The following is a 26,747-nucleotide window of genomic DNA, read 5'->3' as shown; positions in this document are numbered from 1 at the left end:
GAAGTAAATAGAATGGAATAATTATATCAGCTAATACGAGGTAATTCATATAGAAAACTTGATAAAAGAAGCAGGCTAGTAGTGGAAAGCATTAATATAAAAATATGGCATTTATTATTTTTAAATAATTTCATTTGTTGAAGTAACACTGGTTTACAACATTATGTAAGTTTTATGTGTATAACATTATCCCTCAACTTCTGTATACACCACAGCGTGCTTACCACCAAAAGTTTAGTTTCCATCCATCATACAGTAGAACCCTTTTACCCATTCCACCCTCCCCCACTTTCCCCTCTTGTAACCACTACTCTGTTCTCTGTGTCTATGTGTTTGTTCTTGTTTGGTTTGATTTGTTCTTTTATTATTATTATTATTCCACATATGAGTTAAATCATGTGGTATTTAGCCTTCTCTGACTTATTTCATTTGGCATAATACCCTTAAGGTCCGCCTAGGTTGTCACAATTTCATCTTTTTATATCTATCTATCTATCTATCTATCTATCTATCTATCTATCTATCTATCTTACATCATCTTTACCCATTCATCCATTGATGGGCACTTAGGTTGTTTCTGTATTTTGGCTATTGTAAATAATGCCATAAGGGTGCATACATCTTTTCAAATTATTGTTTTCATCTTCTTCAGGTAAATACCCAGCGGTGGGAATAGCTGGATCAAGTAGTAGTTCTTTTGAGTTAACACTGTTTTCCATAATGACTGCGCCAGTTTATGTTCCCACCAACAGTGCACAAGGGTTCCCTTTTCTCCACATCTTCTCCAGTATTTATGATCTCTTGTCTCTTTGATGATAGCTATTTGAACAGGTATGAGGTGAGGGGATTACCTGTTTTAACCAAAAATCTACATAAAGCATAAGTTCTAGGATCATATCATCAACAGTTTATCACTGTACTTTTTTAATATTCACCTTTCCTTTTCTTTTAGGAAACAACAATTAGTGACATCCCTGGATCTGAAGCATTGAATAAAATCGTGCCCTTACCAAACTCTAGGTTAGTAAAATCAAGACAATTATCTGCATACCTGAAAATCATGGCTGCCTAACTAGTTCTTGTTGCTGGCTTGAGAAAGCATAGCATTTTGGGGTAATTTTCTCTATGTTTAGTTTTTGAATCTTCTTCTAATTCCTTCTTCCCTCAGCTCTGCCTCACCCCACACTTGATAGAATCCTGACTTAAGGTAGAAAACAAACAATCCATGAATATACTTTTGAGGTTAATTTTATTTGGTTTTCTTTGTGTTTGACTGTTGTAAAACTTGAAATACTATTGATACCTCAACGCTGTAACCTCAAAGTACTGCCAAGAGATCCTGTCTCCACAAAGTCCTCACATGTGGCCTAAGTACTGCCAAGAGATCCTGTCTCCACAAAGTCCTCATACATGGCCTGTCTTAGTTTTTCAGGAACAGATTTGGTAGAGTCGGCTGGAAGTCTTCAGGAGGCTGAAGAACACAAATCAGAAGAAGCAATGGCAAACCCCAAGTCCCTCAAATCCCTTTTGCGTTCACAGATTTCTGAAGCAGGTTACATAAACGTGGCTTCTCTGAAAGAGACACATCACATCAAAGAATGAAACCAGAAGTCAGAACTATAGAATCACTGGTGTCTAAAACTAAACTGACTGAAGCTGCTAACTTAAAGCTGGGGCATGAAGGTGGAGCCTGACTTGTAGAAGTTATGACAGAGCCTCACTGGACAGCAACCAGGAGTCTTCAGAATTGCTGATGAATTCATTAAACGTGTTCTAAAAATGGATTTCTCAAGTTTGTTTCGTATCTTCAAATGCCTTGTATGGATCAATGTCATGACTTAAGTCCAATGGTTTAATTAGGTTTTTGTTCAGCAGAGCGTATATACGACTAATTCTGCATTCTCTCTCTTATTATTATCAAGGGTATTTTCTTGTTTATATTTTAAACGTAAAAACAATGTAATCACCTTAAAGCATATATTTTAGGAAAAAAATAAGCTATAAAGACTACATTCTTTTTTTTCATATTCTTAATAGACTATTTTTTTTAGAGCAGTTTCAGCTTTACAGCAAAATTGAGCAGAAAATACAGAGTTCCCACATAGCCCTCCCCACCCACACATTTATACTCCCCTACGCCAAACATCCCTCATCAGTGTGGCGTATTTGGTACAATCAATGAACCAACATGGGCACATTATTATCAACCAAAGTCCATAGCTTACATTAGGGTTCACTCTTGATGTTGTACATTCTAGGGCTTTGACAAATGCATAATGACATGTAGCCACCACTATAGTATCATACAGAATAATTTCATTGCTCTAAAAATCCCTTGTGCTCCATCTATTCATCCGTTCCTCCCTCCCTCTCCCCAAGCCCCAGGAAACCACAGTCTTTTTATTGTTTCTGTAGCTGTGCCTTTTCCAGAATGTCATTTGGTTGGAGTCATACAGTTCCTCGCCTTTTCAGACTGGCTTCCTTCATTTAGTAATATGTCTTTTAAGTTTCTTCCATGTCTTTTATGGCTTGATAGCTTGTTTTTTTTCACTGCACATATATTTTTAAATTTACACATATATACTGTTCATTGTTTCTAGTTTAGAGCTTTAGCTTTTTAAACTTACATAGTTATTAAAGGAATAAAGCCAACCACAAAATAAAAATTAATTCATTCTTAACACAACTATTTTCATTTATTCCTTTCTGGTTCTTATTCATATGTGTATATTTTAAATGGTTATTATATTGTATATTCATTTTCATAGTCTGATTTTTAATTTAATATATCGTAAAACATGTTCACATATTTTAAGTCTTCATAATTACTGTTTCAGTAGCCACATGGCATTCTATCATGTTGATGTTTTATAAATTCTCCTGTTTGACATCTGTTTCTATTTTACTATTTAAAGTTATGCTGTGGTGAAAGTCTTTGTAAATATAGCTCTTTTCTTCTCTTAAGTAACTCCAGAAAACACATTTACAAGATTGACATGATTGGGTTAATTGATATAAATGTTACATAGTTTTTGTACATGACTTGTCACATTGCTTTAAAAAAATGGTATGTCATCATAGTGTTTCTGTAGTCAAACTCTTTGAGCATCAGTTTCTTGATCCATAAAATAGGAGCGATAGTAGTTCCTATCCCAGAGAGTGGTGAGAACCAAATGAAATGAAGCATGTTTTTAGCACTTAGTAGCAGCTTCATAAATACTAGATATCATTATTTATTTTCACTAGCAGTTTTGAGTATGTAAGTTTTTCCATAGCTTCAACATTGGATATTATCAATTAAAAAATTATTCTAAAATAGTTGGTAGAAAACTATACTGAAGGGTGGTTCCTGCTGCTCCTTCCCTTCCTCCCCATTTCCCTCCTTATTTTTCTCCTCTTCTTCCATCTTCAGTTGAAGGTGGTGGAGACCAAGGGAAGTGGGAAAGTAAGTAGGAATTTTTAAAAGAACTCAAGTTGAGACACACTGAATTTTTTTTTTATAACCCTTGTTTCCTCAGACCACTGAACTAGAAAGGATGGTCAAAGATAAAGGAAACAATAGCTGTGATATTATTCCAAGCCTTACCTTAATTCACTCAATGTGGTCAATTCATTGAATCTGTTTATTGAATCCTTACTATGCTATTCGCTAGTGGTCACTGTATGTACATTTGTGAAGACAGACAAGGATAGTCTCAGTTTTTGTTGTTGAACCCACGTCTGGGGCCAACCAAGCAAGGAGAACAGCTAGCTTATGCTCAAAAGACCTGAACTCCTGAATGGCTTTCAGAGAAGAGTTTTTTTGTTTTGTTTTGTTTTGTTTTGTTTTGTTTTTAATGTTGTTATTGGGGATTGAATACAGGACCTTGTGCATACTCTCTACCCCTGAGCTATACCCACTCCCTAGGGAAGAGTTTTTAAAGGCAGTATTTGGAGTGACAGCTGTAGCATTTATGACTTTCTTTTGATTGGTTGATGGTGAGGTTCCAAGAATCTCTATCATCAACCTTCTAGTTCTGACCAATCTGGAGTCTCAGAAGGTAGTTACCATCCTCCACCTGGGTAGGGGCCCTAGTTCCTGCAGAACTCAAAAGATGTGTGTCAGACTGTTATGTACATCCCTTAAGGAGGAACTAGGACTCTTTTATCACTGACCTATTATATTTTGACTGCTTTTCCTTTGTTTCTGCATTCCCTCACTTCTCCAATTAGTAACCGTTTGAATCTCCTCTTTGGAACTTAGGGAATGTCTAGGAGGCTAAACCTTTGTCTACAAACAAGAAACAGTGCATGGAAAGGCTTTTGTATCTGTAAGGGTCCCACAGGGTCCTGCTCAGTTTCAATCCTCATTTTTCTTTGATACTTCTCAATCTTGAGGGGAACAAGTGGGCAAGAAAGGCAATAAAGTTTTGGATAAAGAGGTTAATCATAATCTCAGCAAAGGAACTCCATTTTAGGGGGACTTAGCCTCATTTTCATGGAGTTAAATGTGTGTGCGGCAGCATGGTAAGGTGGGGAAACATCATATAATTTTGGATGGTGAGTGGCATGATGAATATAAACCAGTAATATATCTGAAAGTGTGACGGAAGGCTTCTTTAGGCTGGTGCAATGTTCCCATCTGAGTGACGTCTGAGCTGAGACCTGAACTACAAGAAGCACTCTCCACCCCCATTAAGATCTAGAAGAATATTACAGTTAACAGCTAGTACCAAGGCCCCAAAGAGAGTATGGATCTCCATGACCTCAAGGAACAGAAAAGAGGGTGAGTAATGCCAAGACAAGGCCAGGTAGGTTGCAGCCAGATAATGTAACGTAGGCCTCTGTATGTAAGGAATTGGATTTTACTCTAAATATGGGAAACCAGGAATGACTTATAAGCAGATTTATTTTAAAAGCTCTAGCTGCTTGGCAGGAAATAATTTAGAGGTGACAAAAGCAGAACCTTGGGGGTGGGGAGGGATAAAATGGGGGTTTGGGATTTGTAGATACTACCTACCATATATAAAATGGATGAACAAGGTCCTACTGTACAGCACAGGGAACTATATTCAATACCTCATAATGGCCTATAATGAAAAAGCATATGAAAAGGAATATATGCATGTATAAATCAATCACTATGCTGTACATCAGAAATTAACACATTGTTAATCAACAATATTTCAATTAAAAAAGCATAAGCTTGTAGAACTGGAATTAAAATTCTAGTGTCCCGAGTTCAAGGAAGTGCTGAGTAGTTACTAAACAAGTCTGATATGCCAGGCTGTTCTAAGCGCTGAGGATGAACAGAGTTCTTGTCTTCGTGGGGCGCCAGACTAGTGGGCAGGGGTCAGAAACCGCACATATGATGGTTCAGAGAGTTCTTAGCTGCAAAGGGCTCTGAAGACTGCCTAGCCCAAGCCCCCTAGCCTGAGCGAGAGTAGTTTGTACTGCAGTTGGTGTAGCCAAATGAGTGGGTTGCCCGTGGACCTTAGCAAAAAACGCCCAGGTTTTCCTCCCCGCTCTGCACCTAGGGAAACAACTCAGCTAACAGCTTGCAAACATCCACGTGGTCAGGACGGAAGGAAACCCTGGCCACCCACGCAGAGCCCAGTTAGAAGCGGGAGGCGGAGATCTTCCGGGGGTGGGGCGTGGCCTCGGGCGGCTATTTCTGCGCCTGCGCGGAAGAAGAAACCCGTATAGCGGGGGCTGGGTTCGCCGGAACCTCGCGTTCCCGACTTCTGCTTCCGGGTCGGAGCCATGGCGGTGGCAAATTCAAGCCCTGTCAATCCCGTGGTGTTCTTTGATGTCAGCATTGGCGGCCAGGTGAGGTCTAGACAGCTGCCCAGCCCAGCGCCGAAGGGAAAGTGCACGGGATCTGGCAGGCTGATCTCACCCACCCAGGGGTAGCGGACTGGGGAAGCCTGAACGTGAAATTAGACCAGAATCTACCCACCTGCGAGCCGGGGGGCAGGGGCGGGGGGGGGGAAGAAGGAAGGAAGAGGAGGAGTTTTGCCCATCCTAGCGCCAGACTTGTGAAGGGACTGGGTGAAACGGAGGGATTGACTGGAGGCAGGAGGTGGGAGAAACCAACCGGCATGGGGGAAGGAGGGTTCCCTGCTCGGTGAGGCCTTCACGGGCTTGCACTGGGCCCTCTCACCGTCTCCCGCCGGTTGCAGGAAGTTGGCCGGATGAAGATCGAGCTCTTTGCAGACGTTGTGCCTAAAACGGCTGAGAATTTTAGGTAAGAAGATGCTCCAGCTTTGCTGTATTAACTAAACCCCAGTCTGCGGAATCGTCTGCCAGCCTCTGTCCGTCCACTCAGTGTCCTTGAGATCTGATTCCTCTGGGTATCGCTCTGAATAGTCACCTTTTTGACTAATCCCATGTCAGTTTATGTTGTTAATCTGTATTCCTAGGTGTCTGAACATCTGGTTAGCCCGTTGGTGGGCTTGCTGGTCCCAATGTATGTGCCCTCATCTCCGAGATTAGGGGCCCTCACGGCTGCGATGCTATGGTAACTGAGTCCTTCGTTTTTTCCCCTTTCAGGCAATTCTGCACTGGAGAATTCAGGTCAGTCTCAGACGTGGTTGACTTCTCTGCTTGCTCCTGAGGGGGTTTGGGGCTGCAGTGAGGGTATTGGGGAACCACCAGCCGGCCTTGGATGATTGACAATGATAGAAGGTAATCCCCCACGGGTCTGTCCTCATTTCAGTTGCCTTTTTTATCTCTCTTCTCCCGACCATCTTTAGGAGAGCCTCTTTGGCGCGAGTGTGTGGTTAACTGGAAGGGCCTGTGATTACCTGTCATCATTCTAAGTCTCTTTCTTTTTGTTTATAGAAAAGATGGGGTTCCAATAGGATACAAAGGGAGCACCTTCCACAGGTAAGGCCTCCAGCGAGTCATCCTGGGGGACTTTTAGAATTACTTCCTTGGGGGCATTAGGCTCTTTAGAGGAAAACAAAATTGTAGGATAATTCTTAGATCTTGAGAAGGGATGTTTTTGTGAACTCAGCAATTGAGTCGAAGGTTTATTAAAAGCCAAAGCGATCAACAGTGTATTTTGAAATCAACGTTAATCTAAACTACAGAATATTCTCTCAGGATTCTTTGTTCTCTGTTTCAGGGTCATAAAGGATTTCATGATTCAGGGTGGTGATTTTGTTAATGTAAGTATTATTCCTTTCCTGTTGAGGGCTCACGGGGGTTTTTTGTTGTTATTGCTGCTCCTACTATTTTTAGTTCAGGGTTGGGGTCTTAAGGCTTGAGAACCACAGCCAAGTTTAATGGGGTGGGGGTGGGGGTGGGAAAGTTGATGGCTACTACTCGCTGCATCACTTGATGACAGATACCAGCACTTTGATTGAGTCACTAACTTCCAAATCAGCTTTTTAGAGCCAGAAACTGAACTTTCCCATCATACCTGTAGATGATCCATGACAGACCCCAATTAATTGATCACATGGAATTTGCTAGAAATCAGATGCAATGTGTTTTTTCTAAACAGTGATAAGTCCCTTTCCATTGAGCTAAATGCTTGTGCCCCATTTTCCCTTCCACTTCTGGTATCCTGGAAAGCTGAGGTTTTTTGGTTTTTTGTTTTTGTTTTTTTTAAGCAGAAGTTGGTTAGTGGGCAAGGAATCAGAGCATGAGAGTTCTGGCAGGATGTTCCTCTCTTCACTGGGAGAGCCCGGTGAAATAGTCCTTCACTGCTAAGCATGATTTTCTTGTGGCTACACTGTGTGTGTCCCCATATCGAGCCTCCTCTGCCCCCTCGACCTCGGAGGGTGTAAATAAACCACATTTATACTTTCTTAAACGTACTTTTGTCCTCACTCACCCACTTCTGTGCATGGTCTTTCTTGTTAATATCATGTGGCTAGTCATGTTGCTGTTTTCTTGGATCTGGGAGACATTCTTTCTCCTCTATTTGTATATTTAGTTTGACTCAGGAGTTTTTAAAGATCTCTCTCTTTCCCATTTGGGTAAGTTTACCAAGTGGCAGATTTGCTGAATCAAAAACAGATATGTTTTGTTTCATCTGTATGATGTAAAACTGGGAAATTTTACCAGAAAATTCTGGCGTTTTATTTTTCTCTCTAACAAACGGGAAGTAGAGGTGCCCTGGGCCTGTGTTTCTCATGCAGCAACAACTGGTTGGAATCTGGTCACTGCTCCCTTTAGACAGGATGTATCCTTATTCTACCACAGTTCCCATCACCTACTTCCCTTATTTATGTCATCTGCCCACATAAGCATCTGACTGTAGTAGGGCTTGGGTGACCATATACTTTTTCTGTTAGCTGGTTAGAAGGGCTGAGAAGCTATTCTCTGCCTTCTTTCCCTTCCTCCCACAGGCTCCCGTATTGCAATCTTGTCTTAGCAGGACATGACCAACTTCTTACAGGTCATTGCCAGGCACATCTCCTCACTTGCTGAGAGCCCTAGGGTTAGACAACAGTGTTCAGCCAGAAGTCTGAGCGTCAGCAAGAAGCAATTGCTCAGAGCCACCCTTAGGGCAGAAAAAAATGGAATCAGCTAGAGGCAGAAGAAGCAAGATTTGAGACCCTCTAAAGTTGGACCAAGAATATTTATTTGTTTTAATAATATTTGCTTTGTTTTTTTTTTTTTTTTTTCTGGTTGCAAAGGAAAAGTGCAAAAATGAAAATAAATCATCTCTCAAGGAATCTCACCCCTCAAGGAATATACCCTTGGCATTTTAGTTTATAGCTGCCTGTCTCATCATTGCATATGTTTGTCTGTCAGATACAATTTTTAACAGACTTAAGATCATACACATGTTTTAATTTTTTTGTGCTTGATAATTGTCTGCATTTTCTTTCATCATTAAATCTTCCAAAACATTTTTAATAGCTACCTAATATTCCACTATGAATATACAGTGAATTTGTTTGACCAGTCCACTATTGTTGAAGATTTAAGTTGCTTTCTATTCTTTGCTCTGCAAATTATTTTTGACATTTTCCCTTCTTTGGCTTCTGGAGCACAATAGATAGTGTGTTTATAGAGAATGATGTGGGAACTGATTTGTTCTCGGTTTACTGGGAAATTGGAAATGACTGTTTTCTCTTCCTTCTGTATGTATGTATATATTTATGTGGCATTAAAGATATAATAGCTCACATATACATAGTGCTATATGGATTGCAGAGCACTCCTCTCAAACACTGTCTAATTGGATCTTCAAGGCCATGCTGTAAAAAGTAGGTGATTTCATCTTCACTTGAGAATTGAGGGAACTGGGAACTGGAGATAGGAGGTGACCTTCCCAGTTCATAAATGATAGATCTGGACTCAAATTTACTCTTTCCACTATACAGAGCTTCATGTTATTGAAGTTTTTAATCAAGTAAAGGTTTGAATTTGAGAGTTTTCTTCCCTGGCTTATGTTAATCCCCTTTGATCATCTTTGCCCCAATAAGGGCCCCTCAATTCTGCATTAGGTCAGTGTTTTTCCATTCTACCATGTACCCAGCTTTCTTTTCTTTACCAACTGGCTGGGAGAGATTGGCCTTTTACCTTTCTCCATATTACCTTTAAGCCCCAAAGATCCTATCTAAGGTACTGCAAATATGGCCTTGATCAAGTTGCTTTATTACCCTGACTTAAGTTTGCTTACCTGAAAATGAGGAAGATGATAAGGCTTACTCCATAGAGTTGTTGGAAGAGCAAAGAGATAATGCAACTAAAGCTAGTTAAAACAGAAGTTGGAGACTTATGACAGGGTGTTTCATGGAACCCCAAAGAAGAAATTGAACTAGGAACTGGAAAGCCACAGGCCAAGTAGTTCTTTCTCTCTGTTTCTCAAGAGCTCACTACACGTGTGTTTCATTCTCTTCTCCAGTCCTCCTTTCGGAAGATAGTCACCTCCAGCTTCCAGGTTTACATGATACAAGTTCAACCCCAAAGAGAGCATCTCTTCTACTTCATGATTCCCAGAGAAGGAACTCTAGTTGGCCCTGCATGAGTTAGGCATTCTCTGCCGGACCTCCCCTGAGCTCAACTTTGGTCAGGAAGGTGGTAGCATGTTGTACAGACTAGACTTCCAAGAGCCCATCCACCTGCATAGTTGGGGGGAGTGGGGCAGTCGTTAGTCAAATAGATCCTCTAACATTACAGTTGCAGGCATGAGAGTCTTTGGGAGTGGCAATGATTATGGATGTGATCACTGTACTGCTGTTCTCTACTTTGCTTGTGTCTTGTTTTTCCCCTTAATGGGCACACTAGAGTTTGAACCCAGGACCTCCTGTACGCCAAGCACATGCTCTACCACTGAGCTATACCCCTCACCCCCTGGTTGTGTGTTCACTACCTTTCTAGGGGCCCAGCTGTGACCTGTTATTTTTTTTTTTTAAAGCCTGTGAGATGCCATGGCCAGGTTGTGGGCTGCATGTGCCTTGGATGGGTCTTGCTTTGACAGCATGATAGGGTCAAAGAGGTGTGACTCCCAAAGTAACCCGCAGGAGTAAGAGGACTTTGAAGGAGCGAGGCTTCAGGTACAGCAGCGTTCCTGCTCTGGGCTCCAGGGACCAACACTTGCAAGTTGCTAACACTTCCCTTCTCTCTGCTCAGGGAGATGGTACTGGAGTTGCCAGTATTTACCGGGGGCCATTTGCAGATGAAAATTTTAAACTTAGACACTCAGCTCCAGGCCTGCTTTCCATGGTAAGTGAGGACCAGTCAAGGTTTTGGGTTAGGTTTATAGCCGGGTGGGTTCTGGGCCCCTGTTGAGGTCCAGTGCTGTCTCCTGGGATGGAAGCCAGTGCTCTCCTCTTGCTTGACCTGGTTTTCACCTCTGCCACGCCCACCTCCTTCCTCCATCTGGTTTGACTTTATTGGGCTGGACCCACTAGCAGGCTGGGGAGCCAAAATTGAACTCTGCTGTGTTTTCCTACTTTGTCTGAGCCAGGACATGCGGCTGGGCACTCAGCCTCACTGCTTAGAATGCAGCCAGTTGTGTTTTCAAGACCCAGTGACTCTCACTGCCTGCTGACTGGTGACCCCCTCTGGCTCACTCACCACCCTTCCTCCTGGCTCCCTCCCACTCCACCCAATCCCTCTTATGCATCTCACTCCTCTTTTGCCACTCCCCTTTTACCGTCCCCCTGCCCAGCTCCTTCCACACCTCATCCACCGCACCTCTGCTCACTCTTTCTTCACTTGCCCTTATTCCCCCTCACTCCTTCTCACTCCTTAACTGTCTCCATCCCGCCCTGTGATGACCCATTTCCCTCACAGTGCCCCAGACCCAATATTTATGTGTGCATTCTCTGTCCTGCTTGCCTGCTCTTCCACTCCTCGACTTGGGCATTGATCAAGTACAGGTTTGTTGACAGCCACTATTTCAGGCCTCATGGTCAGACATGAGGATACAGACCTGATCCCTGCCCTTGTGACACTTGACATCTAGTAGGGGAATCACACATGCAAAATGACGAGTCCAGTATAGTATAATTCATGCCATCAGTGTACCAAGGGGAGGGCACCTCGGTGTATGTAAAAGTGCTGTCAGTACACCAAAGAATGAGACTGATCGCTGCAAGGATCCAAAGAAGTTCTCTACCAGGTGGCATTCCAAGTCAAGCAAACAGCCTAAACACAAGATGTGTAACCACGAAAGAGCAGGGTGGCATGGGCGAGGGACGGAAAGTGAGGAACATGGTGAGAACACAGGGTGTGAGTGGGGGAGGGAGTGGCCGGTAGAGACCACTGGAGAGGCGGGTGGGTCTGGCTCCTAAAGGGCTTTAAATGCCAACATAAGGGTGGACTTTACTTCATAGGTTATGGAGAGTGGTGCGCTTTTTTTTTTTTGAGCAGGGTTGATCAGCTTTGTGTTTTAGAAGGAATACCTTGGCTGCAATGTGAGTGGCAGATGGGAATGGAGAGGCCAGGGCAGAGAAGCCAGTTAAGAGGCTTCCATAATAACTGGGTGAGCGCAGCATAGCAAACAGCGTACAGCCTCTTTTTAGGAATGTCAGGCTGGGCAAGTGTGGGTAAAGAGTGCAGAAGTGGCTTAGGTGGGCTTGGATCTCCGCCATGAGGATTGGAACCTCTCTCAGCACACCCCACTGTGTTAGCGTCTGTGGAGGAGTCGGGAAAATGGAAGGAAGCCTTGGTCTTTCCTCCCCTTGGGCTGATAATGGTTAAGTTGTGCTGTCACATATCTTGTAGTGTGATTGTTTTTGCTTTCATCCTCCACTAAATCATGAGTTCCTCAAGGGCAGGGACTGAGTCTCATTGATCTTCAAGCCTTACTACCTGATGCAGAAAGGTGCTGAGCAGACATTGATGAATGACTGAAAGATAATCTGAATAAAGGCTAACATTGAGCGCTTACTCAACAAGCACCTTATTTACATTAATTCATTTTAATCCTCTCAACATCTCTTTGAGATTGGTACGGATGAGGAAACTGAGGCACAGAGAGGTTATATGGCTAAACTAAGATCACAGTGGTGGAGCTGGGATGTAAGCTAGGTCATCTGAGGGGGAGGGTATAGCTCAAGCGGTAGAATACACACTTAGCATGCACCAGGTCCTGGGTTCAATCTCTAGTACTTCCTCTAAAAGAATAAAGTAAGCTAGGTCATCTGGCTCCGGAGCTCCAAGCTGATTGAACCACGAAGCTATCCTGCTTGGAAGAATGGATAAAAGTTGATAAGGGCAGAGTTTCCCCTGTGCTAAAAACACATATTTTGTGACTCTTTTCCTGCCTGCTTGCTAATAAATGTTTATACATCGAGCAGCAAGATAGATAGATAGATAGATAGATAGATAGATAGATAGATAGATAGATAGATAGAGGGAAGGGGTGGGAAGAATTGGGACCACTGGGGAATCTATCCTTGTTTCAACGTGTAGGTCTGCTCCGACTGGCTCAGGCAGGCAGCCTCTTATTTTCATATGTGAAATGTTCCTGTGTTCCTGTACAAAAACCAAAAAATAGCCTCATCTCAAATGGGGAATTTCTAAAGTATAATGTGAAATCCCTAATTAGAACTTACCCCTAGACAATGTCTTTCATGTATTTTCATACACATTTTTGTCTTCAGTGTTTAACACAGATTCAACCAATTTAAATCCATTAAAGCAACCAGTTAAGGCTAGTGACCTATCTAATAATTTATAGTTTTGCCTCCATAGTAGTAATTTTTTGAGACCTGTACTTTTAATAGTACCAGTATTTTTCAGTTTTCTCTCTACTCTACTCATTTTTTTCCCAAAGTAAGGGAAGTGTGCAATGAAATATTCACATAGGTAGATGGACTGTGTAACTGTAAGGCAGTGCTGCTGAAACATGGCTTGGGTGTGCTGATTGCTTCGTGTTGTGATGATAGCCTGTTCTTTTATAATGCATTGTGAAATATAGTGATATGAAAACCATTTCAAGGGAAGAAAAGGCAAGGGATATGACCAGACAGTTTCAGATTCTCAATTCAAAAAAATACTTTTTCCTGTAAAACTCAATAATAAAAGATTTGGGGTGTGGCTGTAAAAAGCAAACATCATTGATTAGATGTAGTCTTTTTCTAGCATAGCAACTCCTTGCTCCTTAAATGTTTTTATAATCATTGTTAAGGGATAGTAAAAAGCCATTCAGACAAAATAGCTTATAGCATAGGCGACAGGCTTCTCAGCTAGTAGCTAATTTGTAAGTGTAATCTGGTTATTACCAGTACTGGACTAAATACAGCACATCAGGTCCCATAAACAATTGTTCCCATTATAAAAATTCACACTGTAGGAGAAATGTACATTTATTAAAAAATCTAGCCCCTTGAGGGCAGAGATTGTGTATTCTGTTCTTCTCTGTACCCTTGGGTCCTGGCTCGTAGTAGATACTCAATCAGGTTTGCTGAAAGAAAGCGGGGAGGAGTCAGGGCTAAAGGCTCTTTGGGGGGTCTCGCCCTTCAGCTTGTGTGGCCAGGAAAACTCACTGCAAGTGTATTTGGTTTCCATCAGGCAAACAGTGGTCCCAGTACAAACGGCTGCCAGTTTTTCATCACCTGCTCTAAGTGTGATTGGCTAGATGGGAAGCACGTGGTGTTTGGTGAGTCCTAGTCCTGTCCCATAGCCCAGGCCCCATTCCCCCGGAGTGGAGCTTCCAAAGGAGCTGGCCCCCAACTCTTGTACTAAGAGTGCTCGACAGGTGTAATGGCTCTGGGTGGTGGTAGGGAAGGTGGAGGCCGTGGAGGTGGAGAGGATGTGTGGTTAGAGAGCTAGAGGGGAGGGCGAAGGGGCCCTCTGATGTAGTGAGTAACCACCTGGGCAGTGGGTATGTCAGCACTTCAGAAGTGCCACACAGAGGCCGCACGGTACAGTGGGGCTTTGCGATGCTCAATCCTGCGTTTGAGCCCTAACTCTGCTACGTGCTACCTGTGACCCTGGGAACAGTTCACTTCTTTCTGATGTTAGTCTGAGGATCAAATGAGACGACAGATGAGAATGGGCATTGGAAGCAGGAAAGAGCTGTGCAGATGAGAATAGTAAAGTCCAGCGCATACTCTTCCCACAGGAAAAATCATCGATGGACTTCTGGTGATGAGAAAGATTGAGGTGAGTACTGTTTTGATCTCAGCCTCTTTCTCAGCCATTCTGGCCTAGGACTGGTTGAGGAATTTGAGAACCGAGAGTGGGCTCCAGCTTGTGAGGCCCAGGCTTCCCTGCCTCCAGTTTCAGGGACTGCTTCTGGAAAACGGGGGTAGCCCATGTGCCTCCCGAGTGTTCTGGGCCCTGAGCTAGCCTCTCTAGTGCATACTGAGGTTTGGCCTCTGGTGGCTCCTTCACCTACTTGATAAAATCCTCCTCAGCAGTGTATTCAAGGCCCCTCAAGACCCTGTCCCTGCCTCCCTCTCCACGACCCCTTCTGCCACTGCGGCTTCTGTGTTCTAGTCACATCAGGCTACTGGCTCTCCTCTGAATACGCCGTACTACGCCATGCACGTCTCTGCCTCTTGCGCTCCCTTCTTTTCCTCCTGATGGGATCCCATTCATCCTCTGGGCCCAGCTCAAATGTCTCCAGTTCTGTGACTCCTTCCCTGACCTGTGTAAGCATCAGTTTATACAACCCTGTTTACAACTCACCCTGCACACAACTGTCTTACAACTTACTGCACTGTTACATGTCATAGGTTTGATATTTTTTAAGTGTTATCCATTTTCTCTTTGATTTATATTCTTCACCTGTCTGCTAGGAGGTAGACTGTGGTCAGATCAGTCTCTGAACCCTCCGTCCTTAGCACAGGGGCTGGCAGGCAGCAGTAAATGTGCAGTGAGGGAGTGTCTGAGTGGAGGAATTACCACTGCTTTCTCTCCTAGAATGTTCCCACTGGGCCCAACAATAAGCCCAAGCTGCCTGTGGTGATCTCACAGTGTGGGGAGATGTAGTCCAGACTAAGACTGAATCAGGTAAGTGCTTCTTTCCTGGTAAGGAGTCAGGACTCCAGAGAAGGCAGCATGGTCTAGTGGAAAGAACTTTACACTTAAAGACATGGGATTGAGCCGATTTCCTCTCTGACCTGAGAGAAGTCACTTTCCTCTCTGAGCCTGTTTTCTCATGTGTCAAATGGGGGTAATACCTATCTCCTAGGGTCACGTAAGGATCAAAAGAGAAAGGGTTGGTGAGGTACTTTACTTTCCTACTGCCTTAGAAATTATCAACCTGTCAATAAAATTTTAAAAAAAGAAAAGAAAATATCAATTTGAAAACCATCAGACCCTTTCTGACAGCACTCTAAGATTCTAGTTGCATTCAGTAGTCCCACTAGAAAGACCTGGCTCCAGCCCTGGTGACTCCCTGCTGGGACCAACCTGGGCAGCCAGTAGACACACCTGTCATGCCCTCTCATCAGAACTGATGCTGCAGTTCCAGGCCCTGACTTTGTATGTGCCAGCCTCATGGGTAAATGTGACACATTTCTCAGCCTCCATAGACTCACTTCCTACCTACACTTGCCACTCCCTGCCCAGTCTGTGCTGGGCATCATGCTAAGCTTGGCAAGGTGGTAAAGAACTGAAAGATGCCTCCACCTTTTAGGAGCTTATGGGGAATAAAACACACTCTCGGAGGTGATCACTAGTAATATGAGTGATGTCGCTAAGTGTTTTAAGAGCTAGGTAAAGGATGGTAGTATTTTGCCTTTCTTTTTCTTTCTTTCTTCCTTTTCTTTCTTTGTAAAATTTTCAAACCTGCAGAGAAGTGGGAAGAATAGTACACTGAACATCCATATACCTTTCACCTAGATTCACCAATGTTTACCATTCTTGTTTTATCATTTTGCTTTGACATTTGTTTCTATCCCTTCTTCCCTCTCCTCCTCTCCTGCTCCCCATCCTTCCTCTTTCCTTCCTTTCCTTCATTTCTTTCCTATCTGGAAGTTGAAGACTTCTTGACACTTTTACCCCTGAATATTTAAGCAAACAATTCCGAAAAATAAGAACATCCTGCATAACCATAATAATGTTGTCCAGTATACATGTTCAAACTTCCCCAGTTGTCCACAAAGTAACTGTTATAGCTCTAAAAAAAGAAATCCAGTCAAGTCTCACATGTTTCATTTGGTTGTTTATTTTCCATTGTAAAAGTAACATAATCTTGTAAATTGAGATGTGAAAAATTTCACACAAAACAGTTAAAGACACCCCCCTCTCCTGACAGCACCCCCCCTCCCCCCGATCCCCGTCCCACTGCTCTCAGAGGTAACTTCTTTATCAGTCTGATGCATGTCCATAGGGCTTTTCTTTGCCTATCTAATTTGGGGACATCTTGTTTTTCCTAACCGGCATCATACTATACTGTTCATCATTTTATTTCCATTTGACATTACGTCTGGAAGACCTTTCCTCTTTCATTCATATAAAACTACCTTGTATTTAAACAAAACAAACCTGACATTATATGCTGTGTTTGTAGCATATATTTTATTTTACCTTTCTCTTAATGATTTGAATAATTATACAGTCTGAGTCTTAATACTTTATATATTGTGACCATTTTCTCCAGAATATATTTTAAGAAAAATTGGCAGTGTATTGTTGCTTATCTTAACCTGGGTGATACCCTTTCTTAAACAGAAGTTCTAAGTTTTGGTGAGATCAAAATTATTAATCTTTCCCCTTATGGCTGTTGTGTTTTATCTTGTTTAAGGTCCTTACTACCTCAGATCATAATATCTTCTGTAATTTTTCTAGTATTTCTACAGTCTTATTTGTATACTTACAGAATCATCTAGAATTTCTTTCTCTGTACTCTGCCTTTTTTCCAAATGGAGATCTAGTCAGATATACCAGACCATCTTAATGACTGTACATACCTCGATCTGTGACTTACTTTGTGTTCACAGCATCTGGCACTTATAGGCATTCAGTAAAAATTTATTACATCAGTTAATAGAGAGTGAGAATGTCAGGCATTTTAGGCTGGGAACTGGTGTGAGCAAATGCCAGGGCAGGAATGCACAAGTGTGTGCTGGGAGCTGCATGTGGAGTCTCTTGCCCAGCCAGATGGTTGTCCCCCCTCAACCCCCCCAATTTCTTGGCTGAACTAAAGTTGAGCTTATCTGTCCTTTTCCTTCTAAAGACTGGCCACTGATCACTACTGGAGCACAGAAGATCACAAAAGAATGTTTAGAAATTCTTTTACATTTGGGGCCTCTTCTCCATATTTTTCTGAGTCCCTTACAGAAAGTTACTGGAAATCCATGTTGGGGGTTTGATTTCTGAGGGTTGCAGTCATCAACCCTCCACTCCTCACCTGCTATTAGCAAAGGTCACATAAACCTCAGCCCCCATGAAAGCCCTTCTTTTCAGCGTCCCACACCAAGCTGAGCACATTCCACTGGGGCCATTTGATGTTCCAGAGGCCCTCTAGACCCGAACTGTCCAGTAGACATTCCTTTCTGTGATGGTGGAAATGTACTTTATCTCTGCTGTCCATTCTGGTAGCTTCTAGTATGTGGAAGGTGAGCACTTGTGGCTGGTGTGACTGAAGGACTGAATTTTAAATTGTATTTAATTTTAATTAAATTTAAAAGCTACATGTGGTACCTCCAATTTAGTCTTCTAACCTTGACTTGCTCAGAATTGAATCTTTCATAGTTTATATTTAGAGACAATATAATAAAAGCAGTTATATCACTTTTGAATACTTCCTGTGCTCAAATTCTGAGCTAAGAACTCTACTTGAATTATCTCATTTAATTTTACCAAGTTAAAAGCTCATAGACTTAAAGGTATTAGGGAATCCAGGTGGCAGTCTGACCTTAAGGCATTCCACAGATGGGTTCCCCACTTTGGGTTTCTAGTAATGGATTTGGGAGAGAGTAAGGAAAAGAGGTGATTAGTATCATCCCATCATATTTCTTCCCAGCTGTAAAGTTACAAGCATCTCTAATTTCTGCACTTTTTTGTTGTTTGTTTCTTGTTTTTTATGAGGGGAAGGTACTTAGGTTTACATATTTATATTTGGAGGAGGTACTGGGGATTGAACCCAGAACCTCATGCATGCTAAGCATGTGTTTTACCACTTGAGCTATACCTTCCCCCAAGCATCTCTAATTTCTAAAGGAGTATTTCAGATCCTGAGGTTGTTTGAGGGGCAGAATAATGGTTCACAGTCGGTATAGATGCTGTTTTTAAGTCCCATTGGGCAATATTTCTCAAACTTTGATATACATATGAATCACCAGGAGATCTTTTTAAGATGCTGGTTCTGATTTCAGTGGGTCTGAATGGAACCTGAGATTTTGCATTTCTAACCAGCTCTCAGGTGATGCTGATGCTGTCTTGGAGTAATAAAGCTCCAGGGGAATGACGATATGTCTCTGCATTGAGCACCCACCACATTCCAATCAGAAAAGACCCAGGAGGACATCATCTCTTGGTGGCACTGGCCAGCAGGGATCTACTGCCTTCAAATCAAGATATCACCCAGTCATGCATTTGAGGCCTTGTGCCTAGGCACTGGAAGTATAAGAAGGTGGGAAGGAGACAGAAGACAGGTGCACCTCCCTATGGAGCACTTCCTTCCAGAACTTATTTCGTGCTTTACGTTAGGTCCTGACTTTGGTTATAGTGAAATTGAAGTTTTCTGACAACTGTAGATGTAGAAATCTTGATTTTACCTCAGTGGGTCCCATGAAAGCTATTTTATGATGAATCTGATTAAGTATACATAAACGAACCTTGGCCCTCAGGATTCTCCAACTGTCATCTGAATTGGGTTCTTGGCTACTTACAACCACATGGAGGATGGTGGAACCTCTGTTTTGAAAGCCCAGGCGTCTCTTGGAAAAGGGAGTGGCTGTGCCCTGCTAGTCTGAATTGCTACTGGCCTCCCTGTGATACTCAAACCTGGTAATATCATGTAGTAGAAATCTTTCTTTAGTTCATTTTTTCCCAAATTTCCCTGAAGATAAGAATCTCTTGGGGGAGGGGGAGAGTATAGCTCAGTGGTAGAGTGCTTAGCATGCACAAGGTCCTGGGTTCAATCCCCAGCACCTCCATTAAAATAAATAAATAAACAAACAAACCTAATCACTCCCACCCCCCCAAAAAAAGAATTGCTTAGGGGTATTTGTTAAACCTATTAGTTCCCTTATCTCCCACTCTGCTCTCAAGAATTTGAATGAGTGAATTTGAGGTAGGATCCAGGGTGGTATGTTTGTAACAAGCATCTCAGATGCTTCTTATCAGAGAAATGTGGGTAACACTGCCTTTAGATGGTGCTGGATGAGTATTTTTTTAACATTTGTTTCTTAGGAAAAATGTAATTAGCACAACACATAATTTTACAGCTATTATAGCTTACAACGGTGGTTTTCAAGTTCAGATAGCCAGTAGGTTAAAAATTAATTGTACCTGTGGATGGTGGATATGCTAACAGCAGTGAAGCTGCTGTTGGAATGACTGAGGTTTAGGAAATGCTGTCCCCCCAGTCTGGGATTTCCTGTAGATGTAACACATTCCTGTAGAGGGAGATCATGAAAGACATGGTGGCACGTGGGCTTGGCCCTTCATTCATTTCCCAACTCAGCACTAATTAATTAAGATAGGTCCCACGCTGCAGATGAAGCTACAGATTTGGAAAGCCCAGTTCCTGCCTTCAAGGAACTCACAGTCTCTTGGGGAAACTGACAGTTACAGTACAATAAAGCACTGGACTGGAGGTTTTCGGACAAAGGAAGAAAGTGTGGATGCCTATGTCTGCCTGGAGTGTTTGGGAAGACTTCAGAAGAGATGATGTTGCAGCTGAGTATGTGAAAGAATGGAGCTTGTCAGGTAGCTAAAATTGGGGAGGGTATTCCAGGCAGAGGTAATTGCCTAAAAGCACAAAAGCAGGAAACAGCAGGAAGTGTAAGGGAAACTGCAAATAATTCAATATGGCCAAAGCAGGAAGGTACGAAAAGCAAACAGTAAGAGGTAAGGCCGGAGGAGGCCAGGGCCAGTTGTGAGTCCAGGGCTGGCTGGGGTGTTCATGTGTTAGCCTGAGGGTGGGGATAAACTGCAGGCAGTATGTACATCTTTTTCCCCCAGGGTAACAGTCCTTTGTGCTCCTGAGATTCCAAAAGGGGGCCTGAGCCTCCAAAAAGAACCAGGCCAGTAGGAGCTACTGAAGGATTTTGAGCAGAACATTGTAATGGAATTTCCTTGTTCAGAAGATGCTTCTGGCAGCAGTGTGGAGAATTGGCTAGAGGCCGGTGAGGTGTCCACTGCAGCAGTCCAGGCCAGAGGAAGGAGGTTCCACAGGAAGATACAGGTCTAGGGAGCACCAGAGAATTGGCAGCAAATATTTGCATGCCTGCTGGGTGTGTGACACTGTTTGTTCCCTGCCCTAAAAGCCCTGCCAGCTGAAAAGGGCAGGGAGGGGAGAATGGCTCCATTCCAGTCCCTCCAGTACAAAGGCAGAGATCCCAGCCCTGTAACCAGGTCTTACACACGTTGAGATACTTCGTGTGTGTGGAATATAAATAACCTTAAAAAGAAAGAGGTAGATCTGTATGTGTTGGCAAGATTTCTAAGGTCAATTAAGTAACAAAGTCAAGATGTAGTACGTTACATGAACATGATCCTATTTATTTTGAATGACTACTTCATAAACTGCTTATAGTGATTTAAAGCTGACGGTTAGTAATGGTTAACCTCTGCAGAGTAGAGAGAGATTTCTTTTCAGTGTATATTGTCCTGTATATGCTTGAATTTTCTACATTGGGCATGTATTTTATAATCGAAATACATACTGTATATAAGTAGCTTAACTAATCCTAGTCCCTCCCAGCCCTTCCCCGGGGCACGTGGCTGACATCAGTCTGTGAATCATTCCCTGGTCCCCTCCCAGGTGCTCCCTGAGTACTTGATTCATCTCTCTATTGCAGCATTTAACATAATATGTCACCAATATGTTGGTCTGGTTTTCTCTAGACTGAGACCTCCTTGAGGCAGAGACCACTGGGACTAACGCAGTGCCCGGTCTGCGATAGAGCTGCGGTCCCAGAGTGCCATGAGACTTATAAAGTGCATTTATACAGTTCTGTGCATTCTGCTTGAGAGCCCAGGGTTAAACTTCTGTCTGAGCCTGTGGTGTGACACCACGACTCACTGTCCTCTGGAGGAGGAGGGGTGTGGCCGTCTGGGGGGAGGGGGACAGCAATAACTGAGTGTACTCACCCTGTTCTCTTAGTATAGCTAACTCCCAAGGCCATAAACAGAGGGTGTGGACTTTCCTTTCTCTATGACCCTGGGGCCAAAACCTTCAAGGATAAGGGATTGCTCTTTGTTTCAGAGCTAGAGAGCCCTCAAGGTCTGGCAAAAAGCACACAACTTTGGAGCCAAGTAGACCAGCAAGCCCCATCACCGTCAAGCCATTAAACCCCTTGGGACCCTAGTTTCCCCTATGCTTAATTACAGATCATATATACTCTACAGAGTTATGAAGGGTAAATAAGAAATAAGATAGTATGTTGGCCATAAATGTTAGTTTCTTTCTTCTTGGTTCTTGTGTAATATACCTCTCAACTTTGCTCTGGGGCCCCAAAGGTCGGGCCTATGTTGAGAATCAAACTGGTTCTGCTTTCTTGGGAAAGGAGGGGCAGGAGTGTAGAGGATGGCTGCGAGTGTCGTCTCGTGCCATGTCCCCTCCCAGTTCCTCTGAGCTGCTTCTCTCTTCCGTCCCTCACAGACCTCCACCTCGGCCGTTGTAGGCCTTCCCTTGCTCGGGGTGATGCTCTTGAGTAAGCTAATCTGGATTGGTCCCTGTGTTTGCTTCCCTGCCTGCTGCTGCCCCATTTGATCAAGAAACCTTGGAAGTATCACAGATTCAGAACCCAAGATTTTGTGTTTAAGTTTTCAACTGTAAATAAAGTTTTTTTTTTTTGTATGTGTGTTATTTTTAAATGGTTGTTAACGATAGGTCTGTCTCCTCACGCCTTAGCTTCAGCTGGGAGGACCGGCTCTCCCCAGATGCCAGCATGGACCAGAGCCAAGGCTTGAATGTAGAGCTGATGCCTCAGATTTCTGAGCAGTTGTAGCAGTCCCCTCTTAGTTCCAAGCTGATTGGCAAAGAAGGCAATGCCCTAGGGCCTTAGAGCAAATAGAGCGCTACTTGTTCCAGGGGTGTCCCCAGTAGGTTCTGGAGCCTGTGGGAGAAGGGTCACTGACTTGGGGTATTTTTGGACGGGAGACCATTGGGCAGAATGTGTCTTGTTGATCATGATGAGGTCGGAATAATTTAGTCACAAATCTTGGTTTGAATCTGAAGTCATTTTTCAAACAGTTGAGGTCCTGAGAAGCTCACTTCCCCTTTCAGAGCCTCAGTTTCCTCATTTGTAAAGCGGGGATAATAACACCCATCTACTTCATAGCACTGCTGAAAGAGTCCAACAAGAGAATGGATATGAGGGTAATTTGTTATCAGTAACATCCATTGGAAAATGCTTGTTTTTGAAAGGAAATAGCGCAACATAAAAAGATCCCATTGAGAATAATCTTCAAGAGGCAAAGGGAGTTCCTTTCCCTGGTGCTCCTTTCATGAGGCAATTTCTGTCATCCTAGTCCTGCTTTCTCCTGACTCACGGACAGGGATGACTCATAACTACTAGCAGGAGGCTACCGCAGCAGCAGGGGGCAGAGAGCTGAGTTCTATGACACAGTAGAACTCGGTTGAAAGTGCTATTTCAGTGTATTGGGGGACAGGGGAGATATACAAGGGCCCTACAGTACAGATATTTGCAACTCTCTATAGCGGCGTAGACAGGGTTCAGGGGACACGTAGAAGAAGGGACAGTGATGTGGTGGAGGAGAACTCTTAAAGTAACTAGATGGGATAGAATTATAAAGAGATAGGAAGGAGGATGAGCAGCTGAGACCCTGAGCTGACATCCTTGTGATGGGCCATTCAGTATAATTCAGTTACATTTGGCACCTGCATTCCATGCCGCTCTCTGTCCTGGGCCCTGGAGCTGAAGAAACAAGGAAGATGTAGCCCATGCTTGTCACAGGGGATAGGTACCGTTTGGATTCAGTGTGGTGAGTGTTAAGAGTGTGAGTCCTTATAAGGGTAAGAAATTCAGTTTGGGGGGCTTTGTTTTTGTTTTTGTTTTTCTTACTGCTATCTCCGGCATCTGTAAGAGGTAAGCATCTCGTACTCAGTTGTGTGAGTGACAGTGGTATATGTAAGATGCTATGCGAGCGGAGTGGCGAGACTGGGGGTGAGATCAAGGGGCAACATTTGAGGTAAGTATTGACAGATCGGTTGGAATTAGCCAGGGGATAGGGTGGGGAGGGCTTTCCAGGGAAAGGGAACTATGTTCTTGGGCCAGAGTCTTTTAGCGATGGAGGCGAGGTGAGAGTTGTTTTGCAGAGAAGATTCTTGGAATGAACCCCCTTGCCTTTCATATCACTTAAAGGTAGACACTAGAGTAGTTTGAGCTATGGTCACCACATTGGGCTCTCTAGGTGGCAGGGGGACTCGCAGAACTGTGGAGTGGAGAGCTCTCACCTTGGAACAGGAGATGAATTTTGACATGAACTGTTGATCCTCCAGTGCTTAGGTACCATCTCTGCAGTGGTAAGAGAGGTGGCTACAAGGAAACTAGTTTCTTAAATCACTCATCTTCATGCTCATTGAGCATGAAGAGAGAGCTTAGTGAAGTAATTGGATGAGTAAGTAATGATACTTTTAAGTAACATTTTTAAAGACAAATGTTACAGAAATTGTATTTCTGCTTGAGAAGCCATCCCTTCAAACCAGTTACATAAGGAAGGTTGCTCGCTTATTTGGAATTGCTGCTGTCTTTATTCCAAGTGTCTTTGTAATTCCACTTTGGGAGAAAGCTCTCAAGCCTATAGGACACACTTTTAAATGTCCTGAGTGTTGGCCAAATTGCCTTTAAGGAAACATCTTTTTAACAGTCAAGTCACCTGGAGCTGACAAAGATGAATAGCAGCTCTAGGATTTACCTACTTCTCTCCACACATTGTTGCCGCAAGCCTTTTTCACGTGGATTACTGGCGCTGCGGCCAGTACCTTCTTTTCCAGTCCATTTTCTATACCATATCTGATTCATTTAACACATTTATTGAGATGCTGTGTGTCAAGGACTATGCTAGATGCCTCAGGAACTCATAGTTGGCAGGGAAGATTTAATGAGTGCAATCCAGTGTGTTAGGGGAGGAGGGTCTCCTAACCTAGTATCATCTGAGGCAAGACCTAGAGGATGAAGAGTTAAGCAGGTAAGGGAGAAGGAGAAAGGAAGGATGCTGTACATAGAGGGAATAGCATGGAATAGCCCAAAGGAAGCAACCGCTAAAAATCACCTGGAACGTAGGACAGGAATGTGAAAGAAGAGTGGGAGGTAAACTTATAGGAGTCATGCCAAGTTCTGCCAACCACACTGAGGCATCTGGACACCCCTATGGGTGGTGTAGTCAGTCACTGAAAGATTTTAAGTAAGACAGTGTCATGGTCCAACAGATGTTTTCAAAAGAACACTGGATGTTATGATGGGGAGTATAGAGTAAGAAAGAGGTAGAGACACTGGCTAGGAGGCCACAACAGTGCTCTAAGCCAGGGGCCGGCAGGCCAGCTCTCACTCCCTGTTTTTCATTGTCTCGTGAGCTAAGGAAAAGAGTGGTGTTTAAATAGTTGAAAATCAAAGAATATTTTGAGACATGCAAAAATTACATGAAATTCAAATTTCAGTGTCCATAAATTATGTTTTTTTGGAACACAAGATTCACTTGTTTGTCTATGGCTACTTTCAGGCTCTAAAGTTGAGTAGTTGAGACAGAATCATCTGGCCTGCAAGACATAAAACATTTACTGTCTGGCCCTTATAGACAAAATGTGCCTACTCCTGCTCTAAGCAATAGATGGTGATGGACTACACTAGAGTAGCAGCAGTAGGAATGAAGACACACTGGATTGCAATTAGAGATTTTTTTAGGACGTTTCAAGGAGGTGGAATTGCCAGACCTAGATGATACTGATGGGGTGAGGACTACTGCACTAGCCTCTTAGGTGGTTTCCCTACTTCCATTTTTGTCACTCTACAACCCATTCTGTACTCCCTAGCCATTTAAAAAAAAAATTCATGCCACTCCCTACTTACAGTTCCTTCTTACTATTGCTCTTAGGTCAAGTTTCAAATAAATATTCCAAGTTTGACCTTGATTACCTCTACAACCCAGTGTCTTCAGCCTAGTCTTACTGCATTTCCTCCAGACCCCATCGCTTCTTGTCTAGGCCTTTGCAGGTTGAGTGCCTGGAGTCTGCACTCCACCTTATTCCCATTGCCACTCCCAGAATGCTTTGTGCATTTGAAGCGGCGGAGTGTTTGGAGTATTGGATGTTTAAATTCCTGCCTTCACCACCTAGACTGAATTTAAGAAAGCAGCAACTGACTAGCGAACTAGTCCATCCAGCAGATAGGAGACGCTTAATAAAGAACGAAGGTGGAGGACTTCAGCTACACCATGTGGAGCCTCAAATATAAATCGTTTGTGAAACATGGGTAGTAATCCCTTTTTCACATGGCTGTTGTAAGAAATGCAAGAAAAATGCCTAGCCTCCTCAGTAAACGTGAGTTTAAATTAAATCTGATCTGTGGCCAAAAAGACGTGAATACTTAAAAAGGCAGTCCCCCTATGCCTGGTATGATAGATCGGAAGGCAGGTCCCCACGGAGTACACCCCCGCCCTCCGCCCTCAATATGCCGAGCAGGGGCTGCCGGAGAGCTTGCGTGGACCCTCCAAGGTGACTGCTCTGGCGAAAACGGACGCTCTTTGAATGCATACGTTTAAGTCTGTTCCAGAAACCCTCGGCTGTGCCGCGAGTACACAGCCATTGTAGAAAAGACGACTCTATCCGCAGTAATGGTCTGAGGTCACAAGGACCTCATATTTGGAGAAGGGAGGGAGGCCTTCTCTCCACATGGAATTAAGGTGTCATCGGGCCCCGTTCCAAGCCCCCGGGTCAGGCCGGGTAATCCCGGCTCAGTCGTCCGGTCGTGCCTTTCCTTCGGCCAGGACACAGCTCCGGACGTTGGGCCCACCCGCCAGGGCTGCAGCCTCGTGAAAGTCACGTTCCCTCTGCCCGTCCTCTCGGGGACTCTATGGTTCTCTTGGTGACTCTACTCTAATTCTAGTTCCGGTCTCTATGGCGGCGGCGGAGGCAGGAACGGTTGTAGGTCGGCCGAATTAGCCGCCTACGGGCCAATGAGAGTGGAGGAGTGATAGTCTTTTAGCCAACA

At 43.5% G+C, this 26,747-nt stretch overlaps 2 protein-coding genes across 5 annotated transcripts in view; both read left to right on the top strand.

Annotated features, from left to right (window-relative positions):
- CCDC30 (coiled-coil domain containing 30) overlaps window positions 1–3,078 on the top strand; it is a 104,659-nt gene extending 101,581 nt beyond the window's left edge. The window contains exons 19-20 of one of the 2 annotated variants that reach the window (XR_012511329.1): window positions 953–1,020; window positions 1,425–1,490. Coding sequence is in view for 1 of the 2 variants with exons in the window: in XM_074376688.1 (XP_074232789.1) it covers window positions 953–1,020; window positions 1,425–1,602 (246 nt within the window). In the remaining variant the exon portion in view is untranslated. Of the gene's footprint in view, window positions 1–952; window positions 1,021–1,424 lie in introns of both variants that reach the window. The other variant, XM_074376688.1, reaches the window with a different exon arrangement.
- A 2,581-nt stretch (window positions 3,079–5,659) lies between these two features.
- Window positions 5,660–22,375, top strand: PPIH (peptidylprolyl isomerase H). Of its 3 annotated transcripts, none has more exons than XM_010959765.3 (10): window positions 5,664–5,808; window positions 6,162–6,226; window positions 6,532–6,555; window positions 6,823–6,867; window positions 7,109–7,151; window positions 10,576–10,668; window positions 13,966–14,053; window positions 14,519–14,559; window positions 15,322–15,411; window positions 18,763–22,171. In XM_010959765.3, the coding sequence occupies exons 1-9, from the start codon at window positions 5,743–5,745 to the stop codon at window positions 15,388–15,390; spliced, it is 534 nt and encodes a 177-aa protein (XP_010958067.1). In that variant the 5' UTR covers window positions 5,664–5,742; the 3' UTR covers window positions 15,391–15,411; window positions 18,763–22,171. The 3 variants fall into 3 exon arrangements, with proteins under 3 accessions (XP_074232788.1, XP_010958067.1, XP_010958066.1); XM_010959764.3 differs by lacking the exon at window positions 18,763–22,171 and adding an exon at window positions 22,178–22,375 and having other exon boundaries at window positions 5,665–5,808; XM_074376687.1 differs by lacking the exons at window positions 10,576–10,668; window positions 18,763–22,171 and adding an exon at window positions 22,178–22,375 and having other exon boundaries at window positions 5,660–5,808.
- The last annotated feature ends 4,372 nt before the right edge of the window (window positions 22,376–26,747 follow it).

The sequence above is a fragment of the Camelus bactrianus genome, chromosome 13 (assembly GCF_048773025.1).
Source record: "Camelus bactrianus isolate YW-2024 breed Bactrian camel chromosome 13, ASM4877302v1, whole genome shotgun sequence".
NCBI classification, from domain to species: Eukaryota; Metazoa; Chordata; class Mammalia; order Artiodactyla; family Camelidae; genus Camelus; species Camelus bactrianus.
This window is presented reverse-complemented; position numbering and strand designations above follow the sequence as displayed.